This window comes from Podarcis vaucheri (assembly GCF_965113315.1).
Source record: "Podarcis vaucheri genome assembly, chromosome: 17".
In the NCBI taxonomy this organism is placed as follows: Eukaryota; Metazoa; Chordata; class Lepidosauria; order Squamata; family Lacertidae; genus Podarcis; species Podarcis vaucheri.
In genome coordinates this window covers 9435755-9461819 of record NC_138755.1, presented here as the reverse complement: position 1 = coordinate 9461819, position 26065 = coordinate 9435755, and the positions used below count along the sequence as shown (strand labels likewise).

Genomic DNA, 26065 nt, shown 5'->3' with positions numbered 1-26065 from the left:
CCCATTTCCCTCCCTGGTGTGCTAGGTTTCTGCCTGCAAGGAGACGTATATCCAAGGGAGAATTTAGGGGAGGGAAACGAAAAACAAAAAAGATCCCCCACCTGCGGTCCGAAATGGCACAGTCCATTCTACCAATCCATTCCGCTGCTTATGCAGAGTCAGCCTGAGTCTTGAAAAAGACACGGGTCACAGAGACAGGGATGGGAAGAGAGAAAAAGAGCGCAATCTTAATATGGCAAAAACCCTGAACCAGAAGGCATGCTGTCTGCTGCAGAAGTGCTCCAATTGGGGGGGGGGCAGGAAGGAGGAGGGGAGTCCTTAATAAAAGCCACCGGCTCCACCACCGCACTCAACTTCAATCCACAGGTCGCCTTCTAGCCTTCTGGAAATAGTAGCTAAGGGGGCTGACGCAAAAGGGAATTGTGCCCCAGCCCCACTGTAATTTGAGCACCACACCACTGCCTCAAAGTGGGGCAGGTAAAGCCTAACTGGTCCCTCTTAGGAACATTAGGCAAGGGGTGCTTCTTTATAGATCTCCAGTGAGGAGCACAGGTGACTGCACAGGTATCAGATGAGTGCCTGTAAAGCCTGCATCACTTTGCAAATCATCCGAACAGTGCCTTACCTTAGGGTAGCGGGCGAGGTACGGACTCAGGAGGGCCTCAGCCTCTGTAAAATTGTCTTCACCAATCCCTGGCGGGAGCACAGAAAGGGGGTGGCGTTAAGCATCTTCCCAAAGGGCACCCTCTCCCCTGATGTCCCTAAGCAGAGCAAGCTCACAATATTTTGCACCACCACAATATTTTGCACCACCAAAAGATCTGCTCCAGCTTCTCTTGCTGTGTCCCAAGGGAGACACCTCTCTCCCATTTGGTAATTTCAAGCTGTTAGGGCCAACTCTAAGAAGCTCATGGCTGAAAGGAAACTTGAGCGGAGGACCTCGCAGCTCATACTTAACCACAACACATCTCCAGCCCAGTTCAGTCAATATCAGAAGGATTTGAATTCTGCACCCTCCCTCCTCTCACCCGCCTCAGGGCCCTCCTTCAGTTCCCCCCACAAACCAACTTCTGTAATCAGAAGAATTCACATAGACCCCAATGAAGTGGCATAAGCCAGTCGTGGCAAGAGACCTTGCATCTGAGCAGAGACCGAGCCAAAGGACTGACCCTAAGCAGGTCATGGAATAAAAGCCCCCAAATGGGGAAAAGGGGCCCCAGTTTCCCTGCCTTACTGTTGCCAACTCAATTATAGGCCACCATTTTCTATTCTGCTTCCCAAAGGTGGAGAGAAGATTTTACCTAAGACGAAGGTAAGGAAAGTGTAGTAGCAGAGGAGCAACATTGTACAAAGCAAAGCCCGCAGGTTGGCTGTGGTGGCCCCCTGATGCAGCTGCTGCAGGCCGTAATCCTGGTGGGGAAGAAGAAATAAAAGTAAGGTGGGGTTTGAGAGAGAGAGAGTCGGAGGGAACAGCTCTTTGTAGGTAAACGCAACAAAGATCAGCCATGTGAGATTTCCATTCAGCACAGGTCTCGGGATGAGCAGACCTGGCTTCACCAGAATAATTCCCCAGGAAATACTCAGCTAATCAAAGAACAAGCTGGTGCAGAGGCCGAATACAAGCACATCAACACTCATCCCAGCATGAGGGACGAAACAGCACACAATAGATAGCCTTAAAGACCATCAGGGCATTGTCCGTGTCTCTGAACTGGAAGTAATGGCTTGAGGCGGCAAGTAATATCAGCTACATAGCCTCCAACATTTCTCCGATGAAAATAGGGATGTCCTATTCAGTGATGATAACAATAATAGGTAGTTCTGGGTACCTAAAATGTATAGGAACTTATTCATGTATGCGACTACAGCGGCAAGAATGTTACTTGCCCCCAAATGGAAAAAAGCAGAAGTCCCAGCAAAGGAAGAATGGATACAAAAACTTATGGAATACGCAGAAATGGCAAAACTTACCAGGATAATATTAAATCAAGATAACAATTTTTTATTATAAAAGAATGGAAATGGTCTATTGAATATTTACAGATAAATTATAAACAGATAAAAACATTGGCAGGGTTATTGTAATAACCTGAAGTTTTATAAGAGTGTATATTTAAAGAAGATTATTAAATGAGCAAATTAAGTTGCTTTGGATATGCAGAAGATATAAAAAATAAATTTAAGGAACCTCAGAAAGAGGGGGAAGGAAGTCAAGTTTTGAAATGTAAATATGATTGTAAAATTAGTGAAATGTATAAAATTAGTGACATGTATAAACTTGAAAAGTATAAATAAATAAACAAACTTTTTAAAATAATGATGATGATGATGATGATGATGATGATAATAATAATAATAATAATAATAATAATAATAATAATAATAATTGTGGTGGTGGTGTTTTACTATTTATACCCCCCCATCTTACTGGGTTGCTCCAGCCACTCTGAGCAGCATCCAACATAATATAAAAACATAATAAAACATTAAACATTTTAAAAAATCCCTATACAGGGCTGCCTTCAGATGGCTCAGGGGTCAGATAACTCCATATTCTCCAACATTTCTCTGATGAAAATAGGGAGATCAGAAACTGGGATGGCTTCTGTAAATCTGGAACTGTCCCCGGAAAATAAGGACACTTGGGAGGGTCTGCAGCTGCAGGATTTGGGTGTTATTCGCCAGTCCACCTGATCCAGGTCTTGCAAGTCTTGAGTGTGTACAAGAACTATGAATAGAAAGCATTCTAGATCCAAGTCCTTAGATGCACCTTAGAGGCACACACTTCAGTGACGCCTCTAAAAACATGGAAAGGCGCAGGTCAAGCTCACCCATCTTGTAGGCTTGGATTAGGCAAGTGAGGTAGCCTCCAGATGTCAGACACCATCTCCTGTCAATCCCAGCCAGCTAATGGCCAGGGATGGTGGGACTTTTAGTCCAACAATATCTGGATGGTGTTGTCTACACCAGGGGTGGCCAACTCCCAAGAGACTGCTATCTACTCACAGAGTTAAAAACTGGCAGTGATCTACCCCCTTTTGGGGGGTTCAGGTCAAAGTTGTTGAGCATTTTTAGGAAGGAAAGCCCTGTTTTTTAGGGGTTCAGGTCAAAGTTGTTGTGGAGCTTCTTTTTATAGGCTGCAGGGCTAAAATGTCTAGGGGAGCCAAATTCCTTGGGCTTCTTTGGGGGGAGCCAGTGATCTACCGCAGACATCCAGTGATCTACCAGTAGATCACAATCTACCTGTTGGACATGCCTGGTCTACACCATGGGTAGGCAAACTAAGGCCCGGGGGCCGGATCCGGCCCAATCGCCTTCTAAATCTGGCCCGCGGACGGTCTGGGGAGCAACGTGTTTTTAAATGAGTAGAATGTGTCCTTTTATTTAAAATGCATCTCTGGGTTATTTGTGGGGCATAGGAATTCGTTCATATTTTTTTTTTCAAAATATAGCCTAAGTCACCACAAGGTCTGAGGGACAGTGGACTGGCCCCTTGCTGAAAAGGTTTGCTGACCCCTGGTCTACACTTACATTAGAGGAAGGAAGAAATCATTGCCTTGATCCCTATAAAAGCCTCTGCACATCTTAAGTGCGCATATATATATATTCCTGGTTGGAGGGAACTGCCAGATGGGTGGCTATAGCATGCAGAAGGTCCCGTCGACAGCATCTCCAGGCAAACTGAGTTCAGAAAGCAGGGCTAGGAAAGAGTTTTCTCTGCCCCAGGTCGCAGACAGATGCTACCCATCAAAGTAGATATACAGAGCTAGATAGGTAAATGACAGCATTTATATCTAGAAATAACCGTGTCCATTAGCAGACCACATTCTGCCTCTTCAAACACACACACACAGAGGCAGGCAGTCGTACCTTGTCCCCTGAAAACCCTGCAAATTCCAGAAGTCTCAGGATCCGGGGTGGGAAAAGGGAGAGCGTCTGTGAAAGGAAGACATCGACATGAATGGTAATGGACACACTTGTGGGGAGAAATCCTCCTCTTAGGCTTTGCACTTCTTCAGCAGTGGAAAGCTCCACTTTTCGAGTGTGATCCACTTGCAAATGGACACATCAGAAGCAGACAGCGTGGTCCCTTCCTGATGTTGTTAGGACTCCAATTTCCACCAGCCCATGCCAGCTTGACCAATGACCAGGAATGTTGGGAGCTGTAGCCCAGCAACAACTAGAGAGGGCACCATGTTGGCTACTCCCTTCGGAGAGGCAGAGGAGAGAGACAAAAATGACTAACTCCAACGGGCTGCTGCTTGTAACTCAGTTTCTGTCCTTATAACCGCTGGTGAAGCGCATGCAGACTCACCAAGTTGAAAGCACCAATGCCCAGCGCAACTCCTCCCTCCAGATGGGCGCGAGAAGGAGAACTTGATGGCAGCTGATTGGGCTGGATGAAGCCGTTGAGCTCCCTGCAAATGTAAGAAGGTTTAGAAAACCCCACTGCACCTTCACCTACCAGGAGTGAAGCATGGAACCCAGGCATCCAAGCTCACACTTTTCCTAACCACTAGACCACTCCCACCCTGACCTTGAGTCGCAGAGTTTGAAGATACTTCATTGTTGTGAGAGGGGATACGAGTGAATAGGAAATGCAATTCCTTCCCGCCCGCCCCCCTTCCCCACAAAATTGCTTTAAGGCAAAGAAGGACTATGTTCCCGATTCAAACATCCAACACACATTTCAGGAACGGTCAGTCTAGAAAATGCTTGTCGAGCAAGGCAGTCATGTCCTGGATGGCCACCGATATTGCTGTCCCAGTTTTCCAGAGATGTCCATGACACTTGTGGCCATTTCCATGCATTGCTAATCTGGCAAGTACCGTATTTTTCGCCCCATAGGACGCACCGCCCCATAGGACGCACCTAGTTTTTTTTTTTGGGGGGGGGGAATAAAGAGAAAAAATTATTTCCCCCCCAGGCGCGGGGGAAGCCCAAGCTTCCCCCGACCCCAGCTCCCAGAACAGGCTGCCACCCCAAGCCTTGCGCGCTAAGCGGGACCTCCCACCGGGCATGTGAGGCTTGCCGACATCTCCCCCAAGCAGGGGGCGGGCTCCGCAGCTCACCCCATGCTTCGGGCTGCAGGCTGCCGCCTGCAAGCCTTGCGCACCCAGCGGGGCCTCCCGCCGGACGCGTGAGGCTTGCGGATAGCTTCCTGAAGCCTGGAGAACCAGAGGGGTCGGTGCGCACCAACGCCTCTCGCTCTCCAGGCTTCAGCGAAAGCCTGCATTCGCCCCATAGGACGCACACACGTTTCCCCTTCATTTTTGGAGGGGGGAAAGTGCGTCCTATAGGGCGAAAAATACGGTAAGTGGGCAAGTGAACATTTCTTTCCTCTCCTCTCAGGTACAGACAGTTTCTCATGTGTAAGCATCCCAAAACTGGGAGTGGTTTCCTGACACTATGTGGGATGCATGCTGGAGCAGTAGCTACATCTCAGACTTTTCTCACACACGTTCCTCTGCTGATGTACAACACAAAGATAAATCACATGTTCTTGGGACTGTACCATTCCAGGCTCAAATGGAGGGGGAATAGAGGGGGGGGTGAATATTTCTTACACACATCCACCCCTGGCAAACCAGCAGAAAGATTATGGTGCAGGGATTCTGTATCAGCTGAATTTCTCTGCATGCGCAGATTGTCCCAAAAACTTCTCCCTTCCTGAACCTGGCATGGAATTCAGTTGTCCTGCCCCCTCTTCTTCATCTCACGCCCTTCACTGGTGCTGCTTCTCATTCCCAACTTTGTGCTACCTGCGATTCAGTACTGCTCTGCTGTTCCAGCCCTGCCAGCTGTCACCACAACTCACCTGTAGATGAGGTAGCTGCTACGCACCTTGATTCCTCCTTTTATGAAATTCACCATATTTTCATCCTGAAAGAAGAGAAGGAATTTTGAAAAGTCCTCAGCTTAAGGAAGATAAGTCAGCTCCTTAAGTCTGATGTGTCTGTGTGATGCCACCGGGACAGCTGAATGCAAGCATCCATTGCAGGTCACTGCTGTAAGGGGATGGCACAAGCAGTGGGTGCCTGGGCATATTGGTCCCAAGCCTGGCATGGATTGGGAATGGAGAACCTGTGGTCCTCTGGATGTTGTTGGAAGACCGCTCTGATCATCCCTGGCCATTGGGCCAGGAATAATGACTGGGGCTGCTGGCAGTCCAACAGAATCAGGAAGGCTGCAGGATCCTCATCCCAGGAATGGATAGTGGAAGCCAATCGCAGAACGGGAAGGGGAATTGCTCTATGTTGGCTGGCTTTTGCCTGGCTTCCCCATAAGGCAGCATATAGAATCCTTGCATGCAGTCTGTGGCTTGTGTTACACATGAATCTGTGGACTGGGGCACTAATTATATATTGCCATTACAAGAGAACTAGAAGGTGGACCAGAGACATTTACCTCCTGAAATCCAACCCACCAGAGAAAGGAGGAAGAAAAGTGGCTGCTTACCTGCACAGCAAAGTTAACATAGAAGTGTGAGTGGCTGCAATGCTAAATCTCTGCTGCAGGAAGGAAAATGCCTCTGACTCCACCTGCTGCAAGACCTCTCTCACTGGGACACCTCCTGCCAAGGGGTCCTGCCCCACCACTTGAAAACTGCTGCCCTGGTGGCCTGCGCCCTGCAGTGGAGAGAAGCTCCCCTTACCTGCAGGAAGGTGAGGGCAGCCCGGTGCAGCAAGCATTCTGCGTAGCACACTTCTGCATGCAGCTCCTCTGCAATGGGGAAAGGAACAGGTTCAGGGAAGAGATGTGTCATTCCTAAGCAGGCTTACCATGTCCTCCTCTGTTCATCCCTTAAACATTCACATCCACCCACTGGAAACAGCAGCGCCAAAGAAAAAATACCTTGGATCTCTGTCTTGCGCACATCTGGAAGCCTGGACTATTTACTTATTTGCAACACATCAGCCAATAATGAAGATTCCCTGCTCCCAAAGTCAGGGGGAACCTCCAGACATTGCACATCTTATATGTATTTCCTTTCCAAGCTACCCTGTGCCTACATCAAGACGAGCCAGAGTAGGTACTGTAAGGATTTCTGTACTGGATCCAAGATCCATATACAGTGGTACCTCTGGTTGCGAACGGAATCCGTTCCGGAGGCCCATTCACAACATGAAAAGAATGCAACCTGCAGTGGTGCATCTGCACACACGCGGGTTGCGATTCGCCGCTTCTGCGCATGCGCGTGAGAACATTTTGCGCATGCGCGAGCAGCGAAACCCGGAAGTAACCCATTCCGGTATTTCCGGGTCACCGTGGGACGTAACCTGAAAGAACGTAACATGAAGCGGACATAACATGAGGTATGACTGGAGTCCAACCTGCCTTCAGATGTCTCTGGCAAGTGCACAAACATTAGTTTTCCCCACCCCTCATAGGATGAAGAAAAAATGCAGTGGTCTTGAGCCCCACAACCGGGCCACTAACTCTTCTCACCTTCAGTACAGGAATCTCCGCCTAGCCGACTGGAGAAGGATCCGGTCACCGTGCTTTTCCTCCGAAACCTACCAGAGGGACCCCAAAAGCGATGCCTAGTTAGGTTCCACTTCCTCCATCCCAACCCCCAGAGAATGCAAGCTGGGCATCCTCTTTGGGCTGTCACCACCAACACTTCTCCCCTCCCCAGAGCCTATGCCCACCCAACGACTCCCACCTACCTCCGAAGACCCATTTTCAAATTGAGGAAGAGAATGTTGCTTAAAGAAACAACTCAGAAGGGTACAAGACTTCCTTCTACCCTATGAGCACCTGGCCTAGTCGTATTGAATCCCAACTTTGGTCAGGAGGAGAAAACGAAATACAGTGGTACCTTGGTTCCTGAACAGCTTAGTTGTTGAACAAATCGGCTCCCGAACGCCGCAAACCCTGAAGTAAGTGCTCCGGTTTGCGAACATTTTTCAGAAGCCAAATGTCCGACGCAGCTTCTGCTTGAGTGCAGGCAGGGCCGTAGCTAGAGGGCGGTGAGGTGGACCCCCGCCAGGGACGCAGGCAATGTGGGGGCACAAAACCGGCTAAAAAATATGTCTATAAATATAGGTAAAGATAAAGGGACCCCTGACCATTAGGTCCAGTTGTGACCGACTCTGGGGTTGCGGCGCTCATCTCGCTTTATTGGCCGAGTGAGCCGGCGTACAGCTTCCGGGTCATGTGCCAGCATGACTAAGCCGCTTCTGGCGAACCAGAGAAGCACATGGAAACACGGTCTACCTTCCCGCCGGAGCAGCACCTATTTATCTATTTGCACTTTGACGTGCTTTCGAACTGCTAGGTTGGCAGGAGCAGGGACCGAGCAACGGGAGCTCACCCCGTTGTGGGGATTCGAACCGCCGACCTTCTGATCGGCAAGTCCTAGGCTCTGTGGTTCAACCCACAGCGCCACCCGCGTCCAGTCCATAAATATAAATATTGATTATTGCCTCATAAGAAATGGTTTTAAATAGAGGGTGAATTGAATGGGGGGGAGGGGTTAGAAGAGAGGCAGAAAGAAGAGCTAATTTGTCCGTGGCTAGGGGGCACAATCTGGACGGTTCAGCCAGGGGAGTAGGATCACCTAGTTACAGCAATGAGTGCAGGAAACTCCTGCAGCCAATCAGAAGCCGCACCTTGGTTTTCAAACGGTTTTGGGAGTCAAACGGACTCCCAGAATGGATTAAGTTCGAGAACCAAGGCACCACTGTACCCACTCACAAGTGATGCAGCCAGGTGAGGTTTTGGGCGAGAGCACACCCCCCCCCCATTTAGAAGCTACTTCCATTGCCCTAACATGACCAGACACCCCTTCAGAGTGGCCCCATGCAAAATCTACAGAAACAGGCCTTATTCCCCACCCCAAGAGCCACCCCCCCCCAGGCTGTCCCCACCTCTGGCAGATTTCCTGTGCCTCTTTCATAGTGTGTCCAGCATGAACAATGTCGTCGTGCTCAAAGGTCATCATGGCTTGCATTTCCAGAATGGTGGCATAGATTAAGGCATGATACATGCTCTCTTTGGCCCTGTCGAAAGGGATCAGAAAAAGGATTAAAAAAAGAGGAAACAGGTGTAGTTGCAGGCAATATAGTTTGGTTTTTTTAATTAGTGATGGCAACAGCAAGGGAGGGTTGTATTGTTTCCTCCATGTTTCTCATATTTGCCCACAAAAGGATGTGGGACGGGGGAAGAGACATTTGAATTTCACCCTTATGCACCTGAAAATCAATGCCCAGCACTACAACAAACAAAGAGATGGCCACATTCCTGATCACAATTCCTTAAGTTATAAAAAGGAGAAGAGTCAACACTTGAAGATTTTGGAATGTCCTCGGCCCAACTTAGACTCTGCTGGGGTTGAATCCACATAGCCCAGTTACCTGCTGAGTTGAACCCATGAACAAGGATTCAAACCAGTCTAATTTCTTTGAAGCCACTGCCAGAAATCCACATACTTAACGAAGTTACAAATCAAGCTTTGTGAGAATAATAGCATTCACAGAGCAGGCAGGAGGCCCTTCTAGGACAGGGAGAGGCTTGAACAACAATATTCAATGGCATTCTTCTGCTTTTAGGAAAAGCAGAGCTCTCCTTTTCATCTATTTTTCTTCCTCTGCTTTTGCTGGCAAAGACAGGAGCAACCTCCCACACACACGGAGGGCTTTGGGTTTTGTAAGCATTTCTTTTCCAGCGTGCACAAAAGGTGAAAACTCCACCTTCTAACTTGCACAGGGTGCTTACCATTAAAGGTATTTGCATACTGCTTTCCTTAAACAAAAAGCAGATTGCGCATGCACACACAAAACATTTAAAGCACAGCAATGAACTCCACAGATTCAGCGGACCTCATTAAATACATATTTTTGTAGCCAACCAATAAAAGTCACATGCCATGGCTGAGGCGTTTGTCTCAATTTCCAAAGGTCATGTGAAATTAATATATGGGTTTTGTAACCCCTCCAGAATGCTAAATGGTGGACTGCGCTCTGGTTCTCCAAGCACCACCACAAAAGTTGGAGTAAGCGGTTTCTCCCATTTGGGATTGTAATTTTTTTGTTTTACATTGACAGGTAATTTCCTGGTCACTCTCCTCTTCTGTACCACATCACTAAACTAGAACTAGACTAAGGCTGGGCGATATCTGGTTTTCAGCATCGTGTGATATATCACCAGCTAAGCATCGCAATATACCAATATATCACAGTGTCTGAAATAAAGATGGAGCTACAGTACATGGAGGCATTGGCTGGCTTCACAGTTTTTCCTGCATTGTGATTTTTGCTGACGCCCGCTCTTACGATTCGCTGCTCCCTGCATGAGGTAGTGCAGAGCTACTTCTGTTGTTGTTGTTTATTAAATTTATATACCGCCCTATACCGGGGGAAGGGAGTCTCAGGGCGGCTTCTAACCCCCCTCCCTCCAATAGTTGTTGTTCCACTGTGTTGTTGTTTTAAAATATTGCTACTATCGCTACTGGAGGAGACTCTTGAGAGTCCCATGGACTACAAGAAGATCAAACCTATCCATTCTGAAGGAAATCAGCCCTGAGTGCTCACTGGAAGGACAGATCCTGAAGCTGAGGCTCCAATACTTTGGCCACCTCATGAGAAGAGAAGACACCCTGGAAAAGACCCTGATGTTGGGAAAGATGGAGGGCACAAGGAGAAGGGGAGGACAGAGGACGAGATGGTTGGACAGTGTTCTCGAAGCTACCAGCATGAGTTTGACCAAGCTGCGGGAGGCAGTGGAAGACAGGAGTGCCTGGCGTGCTCTGGTCCAGGGGGCCACGAAGAGTCGGACACGACTAAATGACTAAACAACAACAACACTATCACTACTATTATGGATTAGTTCACATCCTTCTTAGCATAACCACACACCCCGTTCCAGCCAGAAGTGACTACAAAGTTAGAAACAATGACAAAGTGCACAAATCAAATTCTCCTCCCAGGCCACTTGGCCTCACTACCCATAGACTCCCTTCCTTCCACCCTACCAATTTGTTTCAGTTGCACACCAAGGGGCAGTCAGATGCACCGGGTAAGGAGTACTGGAGGAAGGTTCAACTGTTTATTGGGGAGAAGAAGGAAGCCCTGGGTCTGATGTGTCCCCCCCGTCCCCCACTTTCCACGAAGGTGACTGGATCAGGCCCTTTCCCCACTCACCTGGGTTGCAGCATCTCCAAGCTCTCACTGAACTGGTTTTTCAGGAAGCAGTTCAGCGCTTCTGTGCACTCGGCCAGGGCAGCCTCCAGGGAGCTGCTGCGGAGAAGGAGGGCACAGAAAGAGAGAGCTCAGTTAGCCTCCCCCAAAATGGCCCATGAGACCTTTGGTAAGATAGTCACAATCCACACATTCAGAACACATTTGAATCACATGGCTTCCCCACCCCCACCCCTTGCCGGAAGCCTGGGAACTCTAGTTTGGAAAACAGGCCAGGAATTGCAGTCCTGTGAAGGGTGAACTACAGTTCCTAGAATTCTTAGAGGGAAGCCGTGTGATTTAAGTGTTGGCACGACATACTACTACAGTGGTACCTCAGGTTAAGAACTTAACTCGTTCTGGAGGTCCGTTCTTAACCTGAAACTGTTCTTAACCTGAGGTACCACTTTAGCTAATGGGGCCTCCCACTGCTGCCGCACTGGCGCTACGCAATTTCTGTTCTCATCCTGAAGCAAAGTTCTTAATCTGAGGTACTATTTCTGGGTTAGCGGAGTCTGTAACCTGAAGTGTCTGTAACCCGAGGTACCACTGTACAGAGAAACATAGTCTAAGTGGGCAGCCCTAAAAGGAGACAATTAATTATTATTATTATTATTATTATTATTATTATTATTATTATTATTATTATTGTATGCTGCCCATCTGACTGGGTCGTCCCAGCCACAATGTATGCCCAAGAGGTCCACAGTTCAAAACCACACTTCACACCAGCAGCTTCAGACAGGCATAACAGTATGTCATACAAACCCATCGGCCATCCCGTTTTAACTGGGACATCCCAGAATGACAGAAGCCATCCTGGTGTTTGATCGGATTCCGAAATGTCCCATCTTTTAGTCTTGCACAAGAGTACAAAACTCAAAGACACTCGTTTTTGGGTTCCGCACAAGTCAGCCGGCTCATTTTGAAAATGAGAGAAAAATGTGTAGCACCCCCTCTTAGTGGGAGGCTGGAGCTGTGCTCTGTGTGCCCTCTGCCACCTGCATCCCTCCTGAGCACAGTCACCTCTTCCTCTCCAAGGAAGCAGTCCAGCGTCCCTCTCCTTCTGGCCACAGGAAGGACCCCAATGATGGTGCCAGCTGCAGCCTCTGCACTCCAGCTGCCACTGCTGCTCTTGGTGGCCCTCCCAGGGTCCTTGGCAAGGCCCACCTGCTGCTGCCCACCCTGCATGATGCTGGCTTCACCCTCTTGCTGCTGGCCGGGTGGAGGGAGTGCTTCTACCAGGCCACAGCTCCATGGAGCTCAAGTACCAGGTACGGGGGGGGGGGGTGTTGGATGGGGAGGTCCAGAACGCAGCCCCCGATCAGGCGCATTGGGAATGAGGCGGGTGGGCAACTGGTCCTCTTCTTTGTGCTTAGTGCCTCGTGATGGTGGAGGAGAGCAGCAGGTAGACTGCTCCTGACGGTGGGGTTTCCACTAAATGGGTTTTACTTCTGACAAGACCTGCCTAGGAGAGCATTACCAGAGTGACTATTTTTCAGTGTACAGTATAGAGCCATAGATGAGGGTTTTTAAAAAATTGTTTTTAAAGAGAGACGTAAATGCCATTTCCTCATCTGACTAATCCTCAGATTAACCCTGTGAGGTATTAGGACAGGGTTCATTGAACTGAGAGGGAAAACAGTGATGGCCTAAGAAAGTCAGAATTTGTCTCGTGCTATCAGGGGAAGGCTTCCTGCTTCCTTCCCTCCCGTTGAGGCTAGAAGGGAAGGGCCTGGTGTTTCTGTTTGTGAAAGCAACAACCTCCCATCCAGCTGACGCACTTTACTCAGCCCTTCCAGCAAGCACAGAGTTACCAAGTTTGAACGCTAAGCAAACACGGGCTTGGCAAGGCCTTTGCCAGCACATCCACCCCACCTTGTTCAAACAGGGCCGAGGACCTGGGTCCTCAGAGGCCAGACATGCCCTGCTGACGCTCCAGATGGTCTTCTGAGGGAGATGGGGCCAGTCCCAGAAATACTGGGTTGGCCACAGGACTATGTCCCTGGTGGTCCCTGCTTCAATCCCTGGCTTATCATAGCAAGCTGCACTGGGCCACCGAACCCAGATTTATCTACATGAGCTGATAGCAGCTCTCTAGTATTTAAAGCAGGAGTCTTTTCCTAGAAGGTTCCAGGGATTAAATGTAGGATGCTTTGCTTTCATCGCTGAGCCTTTCATCTTCAAGTTAGAGACGTCCAATTAAAGCAGGACTGGGGAACCAGTGGCCCACCAGATATTGCTGGACTACAACTCCCATCATGCTTGACTATTGGCCACACTGGCTGGAGCTGCTGGGAGCTGGAGTCTAATAACATCTGGAAGGTCACAAGTTCCTCACCCTTAAAGGGTCTCTCAGGCAGAGGGTGCTTGGTGCTATCCTACCAGATACACAACCTGACAGCTGCACCGCCTGCGGCAACTCCAAGGAATCCTGATCGTAAATAACAGGATCTGAGAGAGAGAGATTTGCCTGAGATCTCAGAGAACTTCTGTCCATCACAAAGCCATTCATGAGGAGCCATTGCTCTGAATTGCAAAGTTACAGCTAATATATAGCAAGCAGCATTCGAAATTCGCCAGGCGCATTTTGCACCTGGCTATCGGCCATTTGCGACCAAGTGAAGATGCTCAGGCTCCAGGATGGTGCCTGATGTCTCCACCATCTTGAGATACATGCCTGGGAATCTCCGTTATATTTTATCTGCACAGTCAGAATGAATTTCAGGAACCAAAACATCATATTGAAAAATACGGCTTTGCAGCCGCCTGGCCCCAAAATGGCAACTGGGCATTCCATTTGGCGACTGCAACTGTGGGTTTAAGGAGCCGCTGGACCCCTAGCTTATATAACTGAGTTTCTAACACTGATAGCAATTCAGGAAGATCCTGGCTGAAGTATAGTTGTCACAGTGGCCTGTAACCATTAATGGCCACCTCACATGCTTAACCTGAAGCCCAGGCACTAACTCTGCAGTGTGGATGTCGCAGCACAGCTTACCTTTCATGTCAATCTAGTTTGCACAAGATGACCCCACAAACCCCACTGAAATAAGACGGGCTATAAACATAGCAGTCAACTTTTCCCTTTTCTTGCAAGGAATCCTATTCGGAATAAGGGAATTTCCCTTTTAAAAAGGGAAACGTTACAGCTATGGCTATAAATGGACCACCATAATAATTGGCTTCCTGGATCACACCATTTGGTCCTGCATTTGGGCTCCAGATGTTTGTGTGCCCTCAAGCAAGCAAGGCACAAAGGCCTATATCCCCTGGGCTGCTCCTGTCCTGAGCATCTACTGTTTACTTATGAACCTGCAGGTGGAAATTTACACCTCAGAAACCAAATTCTGAATTATAAAATGCAAAGTTCAGATTTCAGACTTGGACACCTTCATTTTAAGTTCATAGATAGATAGACAGACAGATAGATAGATATGAAGTTCAACTTTAGAAGCAGATGGGAGGGAACACCGCAGAGAGGTTTTTGAAAAGTCAAAGAGCTCACTGCTCTGAGTTTCGACCCTCAGTATTCCCAGGAAACACTGCAGGCAGCTGGAGGCTCTTTATTCCTAAGGAACGAAACCGCATGCAAGATCATCCACAACTAAATCAGGTCCCAGTTGCAGAGGTGGTCAGCCCTCTCGACATATCAGACCCATCCTCCCTGACCACTGGGCTCCACTGGCTGCGGCCAACATGAGAGTTCAAGATGCTGCCCACACTCCAATTTGAGAACTTCCCGATTCAAAATCCACGCCACAAAATCCTGCTTTATGCTCCACGCGTTCAGAGGTGTGCTTTGTCCTGGGTCAATGTGCGTAGCCTTTCTGCTCAGTTAGGGTCGCTCACAAGGACTCGCCTCCCCCCTAACCCTGCACTTGCCTCCCTGGGAAACATAAGGGAGACAAAGGGCAGCGGGGGGGGGGGGTTGAGGGCAAAATAACTGGTGGCACAGAAGAGGAGGTAACTGAGAAGCCCCCAGCAGGGGGCTGGACCAGACGGGCCTTTGTCAGGAGGCCTTGGGGAGACCCTCCTCCAGGAGCATCAGGACTCCAGGGACATCTTGCATCTCCCATCTCTTCCCTCGGCCCCCCCCCCAGCAAAAAACCCTTCCATTTGTTAAGCGCTGTATTATGCCCACCCCCGCTGAAACCCAGGGACCCGGGCTTGGTCTCCCTTTTCCACTCCTTGTTGAAAGCACATCCCCCCCCCCATTCTTTAGCCCAAAGCGGGGGCGGGGACCTTTCTTCGCAGGATCACTCCCCCCCCCCCCTTGGAGAGAGACTGCATTGCAGTGCCCCCGAGTCAGAGCCCTAAAAGTCTCCTCCGCCTAGGAAGCAGGGGGGTTTTGAGGGGGGGAGCGGGAAGGAAGGAAAGGAGGAGAGATGGAGCCGCTTTCCGCCCGGCAGCGAGGAGGGCTGCCGGTTTCCCTGCCTCGCTCACCTCCTTACCTGCTGCTGCTGCCTCCGCCTCCGCCGCCGCCGCCTTCCAGAGCCATGCCGGGAGAGGTGCCAGGCCGGGAGCAGGAGTCGCACTCGCAGCCCCTTCAGGAATGCCAGGCGACACGCAGGCGAAGCGGCCGGGCTCGGCCGGGCTCCGCCCTGCAGGTGGATCCCTCCCATCCCCTACCTGGGCTGCGGAGCACAGGTGACAACTACGCCCTCCCCCTTCCTGCCACCCGGACCGTGCCGGATTCTCGCCTCCCCCAGCCCGGCATCGCCTCGTCCAAGAGGTCGGGTCCAAAAGCAGGCAGGCAAAAGTCACAGCCATGCATATCATGTATATATGTATGTATGTATGTATGTACACACACCTCCCCCAAACCAGACCGCTTTTCGTGTCTCTTTTCTCGCTTTCCCTGGAAGGGCTCCTGCGGATATTCGGATATTCGACAGGTGCGCTTGTGCCAGCTGTTCCTTCCCATTGTTTTAAGACACAGGTGGAGAGAGGGGAAGGGAAGAAGGGTCTACTGAAAAGGTCTCAGGGTTGGGCATCCATGTGCAAAACTTATGAAACAACTCACCAACTTTTGTTATGGAAAATCACAAGCACCCCTTGCCAGACTGTTGCTTGTTGTTTTTTAGTCGTTTAGTCGTGTCCGACTCTTCGTGACCCATAGACCAGAGCATGCCAGGCCCTCCTGTCTTCCACTGCCTCCTGCAGTTTGGTCAAATTCATGTTTGTAGCTTCGAGAACACTGTCCAACCATCTCGTCCTCTGTCATCCCCTTCTCCTTGTGCCCTCCATCTTTCCCAACATCAGGGTCTTTTCCAGGGAGTCTTCTCTTCTCGTGAGGTGGCCAAAATATTAGAGCCTCAGCTTCACGATCTGTCCTTGCAGTGAGCACTCAGGGCTGATTTCCTTAAGAATGGATAGGTTTGATCTTCTTGCAGTCCATGGGACTCTCAAGAGTCTCCTCCAGCACCATAATTCAAAAGCATCAATTATTCGGCGATCAGCCTTCTTTATGGTCCAGCTCTCACTTCCATACATCACTACTGGGAAAACCATAACTTTAACTATACGGACCTTTGTTGGCAAGGTGATTGTTGCTTAGGGTCTAGCAACATTTTAAGCATGTTCCAAGCACCCCAGATATATGCATTTATCCTGGTGGTATAGCCTTTACAACAGTCCTGGAAGACAAGGTCTTTATTATCCCCCTTTCGCAGATGGCAAGACTGAGGGTGAGAAAATAGTATCCACCCACCTATCTGGCTTCTCCTTAATCACTTTCTGATCCCAGACTGGGTTACAAAAAGAAAAAGCATATACACAAGAGTAAAATCACAGCAGTCAGCCTATGATTTGGAATATTCCACTGCCAGCAATACTACAGTCACAGTATTCAGCTCATAACTGATCGGTTCTCAGTAAAAGCCATGAGATCGACTGTTGTTGCATTGGGTTCCGAAAATCGCCAATGACAGTGCCAGCTGAATCTCAGAAGCAAAGGCCTCATCACTTCCCCAACTCTGGAACCCTCCAAAACCTTATTTTAAGCATTACAATGTACTAATGTTCCAACAATGGGGGCTTTCCCTGTTTTAGGGAACACTTTTGCCTACACCCAGATTGTCTTCTCCTTTTTACCACCAGTTCCATCTGTATGAAAGCATCCTGCCACTCCAAAACAGCTGCACTATGGTCATTTCCAGACAACCTGTTTCCTGAGCATTTCCCTTGATTCTGTTGGGAGGTTAGATGATATTGGCTGATTCTTGAGCATTCATTCTGATTTGTTTGCTGGTAGGTTAGTTCCCTGTCACTTTCCTTACTGCAAACGTTTAGCTTTATTTTTTATTTTTCCAGGCGGAGTGAGGCATTGTTGCCAAGAGCGCTGAAAACAACTTTAATGGTGCATCCTGAATTTGCCAATATGTGATTGAATCCCACCCAAAAATAATGACAGAGTGGAGAAACACTCTTAGTGGCCTAAGAGTGACCCTTATTGCATTGCCACACTGCAAGAGCCCCTGGGTGATATATAGCTTCTCTGGTGCTTCTAGATAAACAGCTTGCCCAACCAGGACAGCTGTACTGTAGCAACCATTATTTCTGTTGGGGAATCTCAGACAGCCCTTTCTCATTTGGAGCATAGAAAGTTCCCAGGTGACGGGAGCAGAGAACAATAGCATCATACTCACACTTCCACAGGCTCACATACTGATACGCTATGCTATTGATGAGATTTTCCATTAAACAATTAGCCTTCTTACACAACCACAGCAGTACCTATTAGAGAGACTTGAGCAAAGACAACTAAAAGCAAGACGGGAACACAGAAATGTGGGTGGAGGTGCAAAGCTACAGATCTGATTGGTACTCAGGCTATTTGCTTTGCTAATGGCTTGTCTTATTTGCGAAAGAGAAGCCTTTCTGCATTTTTCAAGAAGGTTCTAATTTTGCTAAGGTAAAAGGTGGGGGGGCAGACTTTGTGTGTTTGGATTTACAGTAGTTGCTTCCTTCACCACAGATCTCCTAGAATCATAGAATAGTAGAGTGGGAAGGATAGTAGAGCCATATACAATGCAAGAATCACAGCTGTGGAAACTGCAGTTCTTTAGCCTTGGTTAGCGCCAAAAGAAATATCAGCCTCAAAAACTTTAATTGCTTCCTTGAGATGAATTTCAGGAATAGAAAGAATCCCTTCATTCGCTATCTGCCCTAAAGAACAGGGTAGCTTTATTATTTCCTCTTTCATTGATCTGTTTCTGCACTAAATGTGACCAAACCTGCTTTCTGGAAACGCCCAGAGTCTTGCAGAATGGCCATGTGGTATGGGGAAGTCCACAGGGCAACAGCTATTTTAAGCACCCAGTAAACTTTAAGAAGAGCAGTTCTAAGCTCTGTTAACGTTGGGCGGATGTCACTTGGCTTTCGAAGCTGTTCTGTGGAGGTACTAGGATGTAAAGGAGTTCAGTAAGCTAGCAATAGAAAGCTCAAATCACAAGTCACACACAGAAAGCTTCCATTCTTTCCTGCCCCCTAAAATAGCAGCTGCACTGACCAACAAGGGAATGATAAAATTTACAAAGAACTTGTAGCATTAGAAGTCCTTGTTAAGGAAATGCATGAGAATATGAGGTTGAGTAAAATATTCGGGTCCTGATTAGGGATCTTCTGATGCTCTGGAGATATAGGAGCTTGTGTCTGTGTGCAGTAGCTAGAATCCTAGAGAACTGAAATCTACTCCCCTTTTGTTAAATATTCTCCAGATGTTTAGCTGCTAAAGAAGCCCCCAAATGTTCTCGAGGTATTTTATACCTGCATACCTGACAGCCAGTGGCATCTGATTTCAACATTTGATAACTCCAATTGACACTTTGCAATATTTGATAGTTGGCAAGCAATGGGTTTTAGTACTGAAGTGTACTGGTGTTTGATTTTTTTAAGGTAAAGGGTGGTCTAAACCACTGAGCCTCTTGGGCTTGCCGATCAGAAGGTCAGCAGTTCGAATCCGCAATATGGGGTAAGTTCCCGTTCCTCTGTCCCAGCTTCTGCCAACCTAGCAGTTTGAAAGCAAACCAGTGCAAGTAGAGAAATAGGTACCGCTGCAGCGGGAAGGTAAATGGCGTTTCCATGTGCTCTGGCTTCCGTCACAGTGTCCTGTTGCGCCAGAAACGGTTTAGTCATGCTCACCACATGACCTGTAGAGCTGTCTCTGGACAAACACCGGCTCCCTCAGCCTGAAGCAAGATGAGCACTGAACCCCTTAGACACCTATGACTGGACTTAACCATCTAGGGGTCCTTTACCTTTTACCTTATTTAAAAAGCACTCTGCTTTTAAAATAGCATATCCTCGGGAAAAATCTCCCACATTAACATCTGCACTGCAGAGGATTTGAGGGGGATGGTATGTGCACTCAATTTGCTTGAGCCAAAGCTGGTCCTTTCCACTGTCTACTGGTAAACTGAGGATTTGCATAAGAATATACCTAATAAGTGCATGGTTGAACATTGCAAAGGAAGAAGAATATGAGTGGCTACATTGTCTTCAGCTGTTGCTCTAAATGGGAAACCACAATAAGACTCCCAAAGAAGCCAAGGTTCCCCAGAAGAGATAATCTGAAAGCCACAGATCTAGCATAAATATAATATTGTATAGTTTATAGGCCATAGTACTTATTAGTCTGGGACGCAGATGGCGCTGTGGGTTAAGCCACAGAGCCTAGGACTTGTCGATCAGAAGGTCAGAGGTTCGAATCCCCACGACGGGGTGAGCTCCCGTTGCTCGGTCCCTGCTCCTGCCAACCTAGCAGTTCGAAAGCACGTCAAAGTGCAAGTAGATAAATAGGTACCGCTCTGGCGGGAAGGTAACCGGCGTTTCCGTGCGCTGCTCTGGTTCGCCAGAAGTGGCTTAGTCATGCTGGCCACATGACCCAGAAGCTGTACGCCGGCTCCCTCGGCCAGTAAAGCAAGATGAGGGCCACAACCCCAGAGTCGGCCACGGCTGGACCTAATGGTCAGGGGTCCCTTTACCTTTACTTACTTATTAGTCAGTATTTATAGCTGACATGCACCTCTTCTAAATCACAAAGAAAGCAAAACACATACCTGAATTTTGCTTTAAAACTCGTGAAAAACTGAATTGTGAAATTAGAAAATTATTTGCAGATGTTCAGTTTGCATATTTGCTTCAGCTCTGTGGCTGCAACCCAGAATCAGCCGACTCCGTCCTGAACTGAAGAAATCCTACAACTCTCAAGCAACTTCAAGAGCTCTGTGAGAAAGATGCTACCACTAAATAGGCACATTTCAGCTGCCTTTATTCTTCTCTTCTGTTCATGCATAAAACCTTTCTTGTCAACAACCAGGCCTCTGTCATTCCCAAGGTCTTCAAGCACAATCAGACATTAAAAACAAAACAAACAGCGTTAAGGAAGCCCACACAGATCCTTGCCTGGAAATCCAGCAACATATGGTGCAAAACAGGTGGCAAGTCGTGTGCACCTCAGAGAAGTGGATTTAATTCCAACATTTGGATTTAAGTGAGATGCTAACCGGCATTACCTCAGGGGTTGGTAGCTAAATTGCTTCCAGGCTCCTGCCATGGCATTTCCACAGGTGCCAAGGGCCCAGTTGTTTGATCCTCACAGTGGCAATCTGGCCTCTCAGCTCCCAACACCAGCTGTGCCTCAAGAGGTGGTTGCTTAGCAACCAACAAAGCAAGGCCTTGCCGCTGTGACAGTATTCCAGGGGTGTGCCTCCTACTGCCAGCCATCCCTGGGGGAGCTGTGCCAGGGGAAGGACTGCCTCTTCTGTCAATCATCTACTTGGTTTGCCAGCAGACACCAAGATCTCTGGGAGAAGCCTGTCCCTTAGTCTCCTGCAGAGCTATTGAAGGGCTGTTGGAAACTGAGGCATCGAAGGAAAGGACAGCAAAAGCACTGCTCATTTCAAATCTGGTCTGGAGTTTTGTGCCAATACTGCAAGCACATACCATGAAGAAACCCTGGTCTTGCCCTTTTACCAGGTTCCAGACCAGCTGACCTTCTGACGGAGCCCCACATTTTTTCATTATACGCTCCAGCACTTTTGGCTTGTCATAAAGTGAAGATAAAGGACCCCTGATGGTTAAGTCCAGTCACAGACTACTCTGGGGTTGCGGCGCTCATCTCACTTTACTAGCCGAGGGAGCCAGCTTTTCTCCGCAGTTTTTCCGGGTCATGTGGCCAGCATGACTAAGCCGCTTCTGGTGAACCAGAGCAGTGCACGGAAACGCTGTTTACCTTCCCGCCGGAGCAGTACCTATTTATCTACTTGCACTGGTGTGCTTTCAAACTGCTAGGTTGGAAGGAGCTGGGACCGAGCAACAGGAGTTCACACACACACCCGTCGCTTTTCATAGCACTCAGCAAATCTTTACGATACGATAATCTTTATTGCAGAACGAAATTGAAAAATCTACATTAGACATTCAAAAACCCACAAGCCTGCTATCCCAACCTGGTTAGCCCCTAAAAACTCTGATACCCCATAATTGAATACAATATGCTCACATAAAGACTACCTTACACTGCATTTAAAACCAAAATCGCATTTGGATAGAAACTGTTTCTCATGTGGCTAGTTCTAGTCTTTATAACCCTGTACCTTCTTCCAGAAGGCAGAAGCTGAAAGAGATCATTTTCGGGGTTCGCACTATCTCTGCAGCTTCCTTATGGCACCTGGAAGCACAGATTTGATCCAAGGTGGGAAGAGTGCACCCAATTACTCTCTCCGCAGTCTTTACAATCCTGGACAGCGTTGTTTTTCCCCTGGCCGTGCAGCTCCCAACACACACAGACCATAAGTTAATGCACTCTCAACAGTACAATGGTAAAATGTCACCAACAGGTCCTTTGAGAGGTTATTTTTCTGGAGGATTCTCAGAAAATATAACCTCTGCTGTGCTCTCTTCATCAGGTCTTTACTGTTTTCTCCCCAGGTTAGGTCATCTCTCAACTCCATTCCTAGAAATCAAAACACCAAGACCTGTTCCTCAGGACAGCAAAGTTTTCCCTCTGCCAGGTTGCCCACCTCACTCTTTCACCACCTCCCTATTTACAAAGCAGTCTGGAGGCTTTGATTGACAGCCCCTACTTGAAGGGGCTGTGCCCTTTTATAAAGCTCCTCCCACCTGTACTTAGCTGTAATATGCCAAAGAGGGGAACAGGTCCTGGGGACAGGCTGGAGCCTACAGCAGCTTCTTCTTGGTCACTGTGTCTTGAGGTCCAGGGAAATATTGTGGACCTCGGATTATGAACGCAAAGACTATTCTTGCCAAGACTTTGTTTTAAAGCTGATGCAAGAAGCACCAAACTGGTGGCATTTATGTGCCAATGAACTACAGACAACTCTTAAAAGGACACTTGCTTTTTAAATCCTAGCAGAAGCTTCCTCAGCAGCTATTCTACACTGTTTTAAACCGTTTTTTATAATTCAGTATTGAAATCCATTGCAAAAAAAAAACCACCACCCAATTAAGATAACACAATTTTGAAGGGGTTGGGGGGGGCGGGTGTCACAAAAACCTTTCAGCATCACAGCAAGAGTAATCAGTAGTTATTTTAAGGATAAATGGAGGGGCGGGTTTCTTGGAGATGCAACAAAAAACATTTGGGCATTGACAAGAGCCTATGGGAGTAGTCCGATTATTATTTTTTAAAGTCTTTTTTTTAGAAGCAGGAAATAGTGAGGCTGTGGGGGGGCACAGTGGGAGACTCAAAGGACTGGTCATTCAAAAACCCCCCACTAATTTTAAAAACTATTTTTTTAAAGTAGCAAATTGGAGGTGGGGTCTTGGGGACTGCAAACCTCCCATCTTGGGGCAGAAACATAAAATCCAGATCTTCTCCCCCCCCCCAATCCTGTGGCTTGACTAGTGCCACCAATTATGGCTAGAGCCCACCTGTCTTTTTGCCCCCTGTTGTAAAAAGTTAGGTGCAATGAGGCAAAAGCGTATGCTCAATGCACCAAAAAAAGAGAGAGAGATATGCAAATACACTTCTTTTCCGTGAACCTGTTCTGTTTTCACACTTGGTTAGCTGCAAAATTCAGCAATTGCAAAATTCCTTCTTTCTGGCAAGTAGCAAGGCAATGACAGGGCAAATGTCAGGTAGAGAAAAAGCAGTGCTGGGAGATACCAACCAATACTGCAACCCCGTCCTTCGAAAGCACTGTGGCCTCTTGCAAACTGATATGACCCCGAGAACAGGAAGTGCAATTATTTAAGAAAAGGCAAGGCCCTACCATGTTTACACGGTGCACACCCGTTATATGCACACACACACACACACACACTGCTTCTGCTGGATCTTCCTTCCATAAGCGAAGCTCTAGCATCTGCCCTTGTATTTGAATCATGCTGCAATCCCCTGTAGGTTAAAACTACGAAGCTGGAGTCAAATTCAGAAAACAGAATCCAGGCACTGGCAAATAATGACACCCCCGATACAGAAGAGAGCAGATGGCAGGAGGGGAGAGGAAGCTGCTGCTTCTAAGCATTAATCTCAAGTAATTAGCCAATTTAGGGAGAGGCAGCCAAAAGACAGCTGATGTGTGTGGGCGCGCATGCAAACGCCTCTCCCTCTCTCACACACACATGCACACAGTCACCAAACGCGGAGCAGAAATGAGCAAGTTGGACCTGAATTGCTACTCACAGGACACCTGCCATTAATCACCATCTTGCTTGGAGGGATCAGAGCCTTCCCCCCCCCCCAACAGAATCCAGTTCCCAGCCAAGTTTCTCTGGCCACCGAGAACACCCATTTCAACGAGCCAACCGTGCACATGGCACATGGAAGAGGCCAGGAGCCTGGAGGAGCAAACAGAGGAGCATCCAGACTGACGGGAGCAAGCCCTGTGTTACTGAGCAAAGGCCCCAGCTGGTGCCAACCAGAGGGAGCATTATGTGGGCACATGACCACCAAAGTGCTTGGGGGGAAAACGCCTCCAAAGGTCAAGGAGGCATAACATTACGTACCAGACGAGTTGGGCCCTTCTTGCTCTGGAGAGAACTAGAAATCAATACTGAAACTTCTGGACCTGCGAAAAGGTCAGCTGCAAGAACTTGGACCACAAGCGTAGCTTGGCTGTCCTGGACTTGCCTGGTTCAAGGAAGCCTGTCTCTTCCTTTAGCCTCAGTTTCCCTTGCACAGAGAAACACAAGACCTAACAAATAAATTATTAGCTGCCCAAAACTTGGTAAGAGAGATGCTACTTTCTAGCCTACTTAGCCAGTATCCTTTCAAGAACTATTTTGAACATGTCAGCAGCCCTCTTCTTCTGTTCTTCTTGGGACTTCTTCTTCTTGTGTTGCCTGGAGCTCTTACCACTCAGACCCATTCCATTTGGAAATTAAAAAACAAGACACATTCACTGAAGGAGATCCATGTCCCTTTCCTGCCACTGAATGTTTTCAAGAGCTTGTTTATTTCATATTCTGTCCATAGTGCCCACAATAGTGCTCCATCAGATAAGAAGCAGATCTCTTCAAGGCGACAACCACCCAAAACTTGGAAGTATAGAATGTCCCATGTTTGCAACTGGGGGCACAACTGACAGGTCGCCCAAACAGAACTGCAATTAACTCATTAGCTAATTTCCCAAAAGGGGCCTGGTTGGTGGTCTTTGCTCTTTTCAGACTTAGCAAGTAAAGCTGGTCAATTTTTTATATTTTTTTTGCAAGCCATTTCTCCTCTAGTTCTTTCCACCCATCTCTGATAAAATGCACAGCTGCAGTTTGTCTCACCAATACCTCAGCAGCTGAGAATGTGCTTAAATCAAATTGCTGTGTCAAGCAGCTGAACTGCTACATGTGAACACATTTTGCAAATTAAGCAGTGTTGTGTGTTGCTGGCTTATTCTGCATACAGTGGTACCTCGGGTTAAGAACTTAATTTGTTCTGGAGGTCTGTCCTTAACCTGAAACTGTTCTTAACCTGAGGTACCACTTTAGCTAATGGGGCCTCCTGCTGCCACGCCACAATTTCTGTTCTCATCCTGAGGTAAAGTTCTTAACCCGAGGTACTACTTCCGGGTTAGCGGAGTCTGTAGCCTGAAGCGTTTGTAACCCGAGATACCACTGTAATTGATTCTGCTTTTTAAGTCATCATCTGGGGAAGAGAAGCTATACAAAGGCCCCTGTCCTGTAAACCTCAAGGTCTCAGGCACAGGATTCAGCACCCAACTTCCACTCCTGGGCAACACACCTTTTCAGTCCATCCTAGGAGTCAACTGCTGCTGCTCTGAAGAGAGCCATAAATCAACAGTGACATCATTATTCAGCTCCCACTTCTAAAAAAGTTTTCCATGCCACCTCGATCATCAGCTTTTTTGGTTTGCTTACTACCCAAAGATACCTCGATGCTGTCTGAATGCCTAAGCCAAGTCACAAAGTCAAGTGGAACAGTCATCTCAGGAAGCTTTCAAACAGGGTTCATAGTGGTAACCTTGGTTCTCGAACTTAATGCGTTCCAGGAGTCCATTTGACTCCCGAAACTGTTCAAAAACTAAGGCCCTGCTTCCGATTGGCTGCAGGAGCTTGCTGCACTCAATCAGAAGCCGCGTCGGACGTTCAGCTTCCAAAAAACGTTGACAAACCAGAACACTCATTCCAGGTTTGCGGCATTCGGGAGATTTGTTCAGGAGCCAAGCCGTTTGAGTACCAAGGTACCATTGTATTTCAGCGGAGAAAAGCAACTTTGCTTATCAAATCAGGAGAATCTGCACTCTTTGGCCCCTACCTACAGCCATGTTCATAACCACCGGATACTCACTTTCAGGCTTGAGAACCAGAAATTCCCCTTTCTTCATGTCTTCCCTGCCTCTCCCCTCCCTCCCAGAAAAAAAATCACATTAGTTTTACTTATCCAGTACATATTTCACACTGAC

General features: G+C 48.0%; 1 protein-coding gene across 10 annotated transcripts in view; it reads right to left on the bottom strand.

Moving 5' to 3' along the window:
* LOC309521842 (tetratricopeptide repeat protein 39A-like) overlaps positions 1-26004 on the bottom strand; it is a 36273-nt gene extending 10269 nt beyond the window's left edge. For 2 of the 10 annotated variants that reach the window (XR_014214783.1, XM_082204882.1), the window contains exons 1-10: positions 15627-15966; positions 11145-11240; positions 8874-9005; positions 7450-7517; positions 6656-6723; positions 5819-5883; positions 4316-4418; positions 3871-3936; positions 1302-1410; positions 626-693 (exon numbers count right to left, since the gene is read on the bottom strand). Coding sequence is in view for 9 of the 10 variants with exons in the window: in XM_082204882.1 (XP_082061008.1) it covers positions 626-693; positions 1302-1410; positions 3871-3936; positions 4316-4418; positions 5819-5883; positions 6656-6723; positions 7450-7517; positions 8874-9005; positions 11145-11240; positions 15627-15805 (954 nt within the window). In the remaining variant the exon portion in view is untranslated. Of the gene's footprint in view, positions 1-625; positions 694-1301; positions 1411-3870; positions 3937-4315; positions 4419-5818; positions 5884-6655; positions 6724-7449; positions 7518-8873; positions 9006-11144; positions 11241-15626; positions 15967-20698; positions 21164-25917 lie in introns of those variants that run through there. The other 8 variants (XM_082204888.1, XM_082204889.1, XM_082204886.1 and 5 more) reach the window with 8 other exon arrangements.
* Between the last annotated feature and the right edge of the window lie 61 nt (positions 26005-26065).